The sequence below is a fragment of the Rhinoderma darwinii genome (genome assembly GCF_050947455.1).
Source record: "Rhinoderma darwinii isolate aRhiDar2 chromosome 11 unlocalized genomic scaffold, aRhiDar2.hap1 SUPER_11_unloc_10, whole genome shotgun sequence".
Lineage (NCBI taxonomy): Eukaryota > Metazoa > Chordata > Amphibia > Anura > Rhinodermatidae > Rhinoderma > Rhinoderma darwinii.
In genome coordinates this window covers 107,411-113,633 of record NW_027461841.1, presented here as the reverse complement: position 1 = coordinate 113,633, position 6,223 = coordinate 107,411, and the positions used below count along the sequence as shown (strand labels likewise).

Below are 6,223 nucleotides of genomic sequence, written 5' to 3'. Positions count from 1 at the left end.
AGCACTCTGTGGTGTATCCTCTGTGCTGGGTTATTGTAATACAGGAGGAGCACTCTGTGGTGTCCTGTCTGTGCTGGGTTATTGTAATACAGGAGGAGCACTCTGTGGTGTCCTGTCTGTGCTGGGTTATTGTAATACAGGAGGAGCACTCTGTGGTGTCTCCTCTGTGCCGGGTTATTGTAATACAGGAGGAGCACTCTGGTGTCCTGTCTGTGCTGGGTTATTGTAATACAGGAGGAGCACTCTCTGGTGTCCTGTCTGCGCTGGGTTATTGTAATACAGGAGGAGCACTCTGTGGTGTCCTGTCTGTGCTGGGTTATTGTAATACAGGAGGAGCACTCTCTGGTGTCCTGTCTGTGCTGGGTTATTGTAATACAGGAGGAGCACTCTGTGGTGTCCTGTCTGTGTTGGGTTATTGTAATACAGGAGGAGCACTCTGTGGTGTCCTGTCTGTGCTGGGTTATTGTAATACAGGAGGAGCACTCTGTGGTGTCTCCTCTGTGCTGGGTTATTGTAATACAGGAGGAGCACTCTGTGGTGTCCTGTCTGTGCTGGGTTATTGTAATACAGGAGGAGCACTCTGGTGTCCTGTCTGTGCTGGGTTATTGTAATACAGGAGGAGCACTCTGTGGTGTCCTGTCTGTGCTGGGTTATTGTAATACAGGAGGAGCACTCTGGTGTCCTGTCTGTGCTGGGTTATTGTAATACAGGAGGAGCACTCTGTGGTGTCCTGTCTGTGCTGGGTTATTGTAATACAGGAGGAGCACTCTGGTGTCCTGTCTGTGCTGGGTTATTGTAATACAGGAGGAGCACTCTGTGGTGTCCTGTCTGTGCTGGGTTATTGTAATACAGGAGGAGCACTCTGGTGTCCTGTCTGTGCTGGGTTATTGTAATACAGGAGGAGCACTCTGTGGTGTCTCCTCTGTGCTGGGATATTGTAATACAGGAGGAGCACTCTGTGGTGTCCTGTCTGTGCCGGGTTATTGTAATACAGGAGAAGCACTCTGTGGTGTTCTGTCTGTGCTGGGTTATTGTAATACAGGAGGAGCACTCTGTGGTGTCCTGTCTGTGCTGGGTTATTGTAATACAGGAGGAGCACTCTGGTGTCCTGTCTGTGCTGGGTTATTGTAATACAGGAGGAGCACTCTGGTGTCCTGTCTGTGCTGGGTTATTGTAATACAGGAGGAGCACTCTGTGGTGTCTCCTCTGTGTCGGGTTATTGTAATACAGGAGGAGCACTCTGTGGTGTCCTGTCTGTGCTGGGTTATTGTAATACAGGAGGAGCACTCTGTGGTGTCCTGTCTGTGCTGGGTTATTGTAATACAGGAGGAGCACTCTGTGGTGTCCTGTCTGTGCTGGGTTATTGTAATACAGGAGGAGCACTCTGTGGTGTCCTGTCTGTGCTGGGTTATTGTAATACAGGAGGAGCACTCTGTGGTGTCCTGTCTGTGCTGGGTTATTGTAATACAGGAGGAGCACTCTCTGGTGTCCTGTCTGTGCCGGGTTATTGTAATACAGGAGGAGCACTCTGTGGTGTCCTGTCTGTGCTGGGTTATTGTAATACAGGAGGAGCACTCTGGTGTCTCCTCTGTGCCGGGTTATTGTAATACAGGAGGAGCACTCTGGTGTCCTGTCTGTGCTGGGTTATTGTAATACAGGAGGAGCACTCTGTGGTGTCCTGTCTGTGCTGGGTTATTGTAATACAGGAGGAGCACTCTCTGGTGTCCTGTCTGTGCTGGGTTATTGTAATACAGGAGGAGCACTCTGTGGTGTCCTGTCTGTGCTGGGTTATTGTAATACAGGAGGAGCACTCTGTGGTGTCCTGTCTGTGCTGGGTTATTGTAATACAGGAGGAGCACTCTGTGGTGTCCTGTCTGTGCTGGGTTATTGTAATACAGGAGGAGCACTCTGGTGTCCTGTCTGTGCTGGGTTATTGTAATACAGGAGGAGCACTCTGTGGTGTCCTGTCTGTGCCGGGTTATTGTAATACAGGAGGAGCACTCTGTGGTGTCCTGTCTGTGCTGGGTTATTGTAATACAGGAGGAGCACTCTGGTGTCCTGTCTGTGCTGGGTTATTGTAATACAGGAGGAGCACTCTGTGGTGTCTCCTCTGTGCCGGGTTATTGTAATACAGGAGGAGCACTCTGGTGTCCTGTCTGTGCTGGGTTATTGTAATACAGGAGGAGCACTCTGGTGTCCTGTCTGTGCTGGGTTATTGTAATACAGGAGGAGCACTCTGTGGTGTCCTGACTGTGCCGGGTTATTGTAATACAGGAGGAGCACTCTGTGGTGTCTTGTCTGTGCTGGGTTATTGTAATACAGGAGGAGCACTCTCTGGTGTCTTGTCTGTGCTGGGTTATTGTAATACAGGAGGAGCACTCTGTGGTGTCTTGTCAGTGCTGGGTTATTGTAATACAGGAGGAGCACTCTGGTGTCCTGTCTGTGCTGGGTTATTGTAATACAGGAGGAGCACTCTGGTGTCCTGTCTGTGCTGGGTTATTGTAATACAGGAGGAGCACTCTGTGGTGTCCTGTCTGTGCTTGGTTATTGTAATACAGGAGGAGCACTCTGTGGTGTCCTGTCTGTGCTGGGTTATTGTAATACAGGAGGAGCACTCTGTGGTGTCCTGTCTGTGCCGGGTTATTGTAATACAGGAGGAGCACTCTGTGGTGTCTCCTCTGTGCCGGGTTATTGTAATACAGGAGGAGCACTCTGTGGTGTCCTGTCTGTGCTGGGTTATTGTAATACAGGAGGAGCACTCTGTGGTGTCTCCTCTGTGCTGGGTTATTGTAATACAGGAGGAGCACTCTCTGGTGTCTTGTCTGTGCTGGGTTATTGTAATACAGGAGGAGCACTCTGTGGTGTCTCCTCTGTGCCGGGTTATTGCAATACAGACTTTGCTGTTACAATAATCTTGCACAAAACAACAAAGTTTGCTCCACCCGTATTACAATACCCGATAAAGTGGAGACGCCAAAGTCTGCTCCACCTGTATTACAATAACAAGTCAACCAGAGTTTGAGGCTACAAACAAGGACATAATGGCGGTAATATGATGGAACAAGGACATAATGCCGTAATATGAAGGAACAGGGACATAATGCCTGTAATATGAAGGAACAGGGACGTAATGCCGGTAATATGAAGGGACAGGGACATAATGCCTGTAATATGAATGAACAGGGACGTAATGCCGGTAATGTGAAGGTACAAGGACAAAATTGCGGTAAGGTGAGGGAACAGGGACATAATGCCGGTAATATGAAGGAACAGGGACATAATGCCTGTAGTATGAAGGAACAGGGACATAATGCCAGTAATATGAAGGAACAGGGACATAATTCCGGTAATATGAAGGAACAGGGACATAATGCCGGTAATATGAAGGAACAGGGACATAATTCCGGTAATATGAAGGTACAAGGACAAAATGGCGGTAAGATGCGGGAACAGGGACATAATGCCGGTAATATGAAGAAGGACATAATGCCGGTAATATGAAGGAACAGGGACATAATGCAGATAATATGAAGGAACAGGGACATAATGACGGTAATTTGAAGGAACAGGGACATAATGCCGGTAATATGAAGGAAAAGGGACATAATGCCTGTAATATGAAGGAATAGGGACATAATGCCGGTAATATGAAGGAACAGGGACATAATGCCGGTAATATGAAGGAACAGGGACATAATGCCGGTAATATGAAGGAACAGGGACGTAATGCCGGTAATATGAAGGAACAGGGACATAATGCCGGTAATGTGAAGGAACAGGGATGTAATGCCGGTAAGAGGAGGGAACAGGGACATAATCCTGGTAATATGAAGGAACAGGGACATAATGCCTGTAGTATGAAGGAACAGGGACATAATTCCGGTAATATGAAGAAGCAAGGACATAATGCCTGTAATATGATGGAACAGGGACATAATGCCGGTAATATGAAGAAGGACATAATGCCGGTAATATGAAGGAACAGGGACATAATGCAGGTAATATGAAGGAACAGGGACATAATGCCGGTAATATGAAGAAGGACATAATGCCGGTAATATGAAGGAACAGGGACATGATGCCTGTAATATGAAGGAACAGGGACATAATCCCGGTAATATGAAGCAACAGGGACATAATGCCTGGAAGATGAGGGAACAGGGACATATGACCGGCATTGTGTCCCTGTAATCTACTACATAGGACATAATGCCAGTAATATGAGAGGACAGGGACATAATGCCAGTAATATGAGGGAACAGGGTCATAATGCCGGTCACATGAGAGGACAGGGAGATAATGCCGGTAATATGAGGGAACAGGGACATTATGCCGGTCACATGAGAGGACAGGGAGATAATGCTGGTAATATGAGGGAACAGGGACATTATGCCGGTCACATGAGAGGACAGGGACATAATGCCGGTAATATGAGGGAACAGGGACAATATGCCGGTCACATGAGAGGACAGGGACATAATGCCGGTAATATGAGGGAATAGGGACAATATGCCGGTCACATGAGAGGACAGGGACATAATGCCGGTCACATGAGAGGACAGGGACATAATGCCGGTCACATGAGAGGACAGGGACATAATGCCGGTAATATGAAGGAACAGGGATATAATGCCTGTAATATGAAGGAACAGGGACATTATGCCGGTCACATGAGAGGACAGGGACATAATGCCGGTAATATGAGGGAACAGGGACAATATGCCGGTCACATGAGAGGACAGGGACATAATGCCGGTAATTGGGGAACGATACGGATGTAATAAAGACGTGTTACATGTTTGTACGTCACCACCTTTATACTGGAGATTGGTAGCGGACGTTGGAATTGTGCGTTTCACGGTATCGTTGGATAGAGAAGAATCAGCCCGTGCAGCCCGCAGATAACAAGCCCCTAATGCAGCAGCAGCTCTGCGCTATCACACCCGGGAATGTCCCCCCATATCCTGCAGCATGAAGGAGCGGCTGCACGGACTGAACGACTCTTCCAGACATGGGAGACCAGCGGGAATAAAGACATGCACACGAATAAGCACAAGATGGAGGCGGCAGCTCTGTTGTAGACTTGGTGGGGGCTCTTAGAAGAGCCTTTGTGTTCTTACTGCAGGGACGGGGCACATTACTTGGAGCCTAATGAGAAGAATCCGCCGCTGCTGCTTTATTCCTGCTCCATTCGAGTTCAGGCGGGAGATGTTCCTATTGGTAGAGACGGAGGAGGGGGCGTGGTGTTATCTGCGAGTCTATAGAAATATTCTACTTCCTCATTGGCTACAGTGTCTGGCGTTGAATACAAGTTTTAGATGCGGCCAATCAGAGAAGAAGCCCTCTGCTCCATCTGGGTATAAGAAGTGACGGTCGGAGCGCAGCCGTTAGATCTGATCAGATAATAGACATGTCTGGAAGAGGAAAGCAAAGAGGCAAAGTGCGGGCTAAAGCCAAGACCCGCTCATCCCGGGCAGGACTTCAGTTCCCTGTCGGTCGTGTGCACAGACTTCTCCGCGAGGGCAACTACGCTGAGAGGGTCGGCGCCGGCGCTCCGGTCTACATGGCCGCTGTGCTTGAATATTTGACAGCTGAGATCCTGGAACTGGCCGGAAATGCCGCCCGGGACAACAAGAAGACCCGAATTATCCCCCGTCACCTGCAGCTGGCCGTGCGCAATGACGAGGAGCTCAATAAACTACTGGGTGGTGTGACCATCGCTCAGGGAGGCGTCCTGCCCAACATCCAGGCCGTTCTGCTGCCCAAGAAGACCGAGAGCAGCAAAAGCGCCAAGAGCAAGTGAGCGCCGCTTATCCACATTTAACCACAAAGGCTCTTTTAAGAGCCGCCCACGTGATCCTTAGAACAGAGCTCTCACCGCTGATCTCCGATATGTAAACGTTCTGCGCCAGATAACTGGCTCTGCTTGTACAGAGATCTAGCCATCAGGAGGGGGCGACAATCTCCACTATTAATTCATATACCGCGGGTTTTCACATTGAAGAGGAAGCCGTACGGTGGGTGGGTGTAGAACTTCTGTGTTACTCATGACCTATACATTCCCTACTGCCTTGTGCAGATGATGGTGCTGTCCTCATTGGTGCACTAACTATACTGTACAGGACACATTAATAGTACAACTACTCCAGTGATTCATGTTCATGATCTACAACTCGCCCCCGACTACATAGTGTCTTAAATTATATCTTCCAGTCTCAAGAGC

At 48.7% G+C, this 6,223-nt stretch overlaps 1 protein-coding gene across 1 annotated transcript; it reads left to right on the top strand.

The window, feature by feature from the left end:
- The first annotated feature begins 5,410 nt into the window (after positions 1-5,410).
- Positions 5,411-5,803, top strand: LOC142697988 (histone H2A type 1-like). The gene has a single exon (XM_075847747.1). It carries the CDS (start codon positions 5,411-5,413, stop codon positions 5,801-5,803), a length of 393 nt encoding a protein of 130 aa, XP_075703862.1.
- Positions 5,804-6,223: the final 420 nt, after the last annotated feature.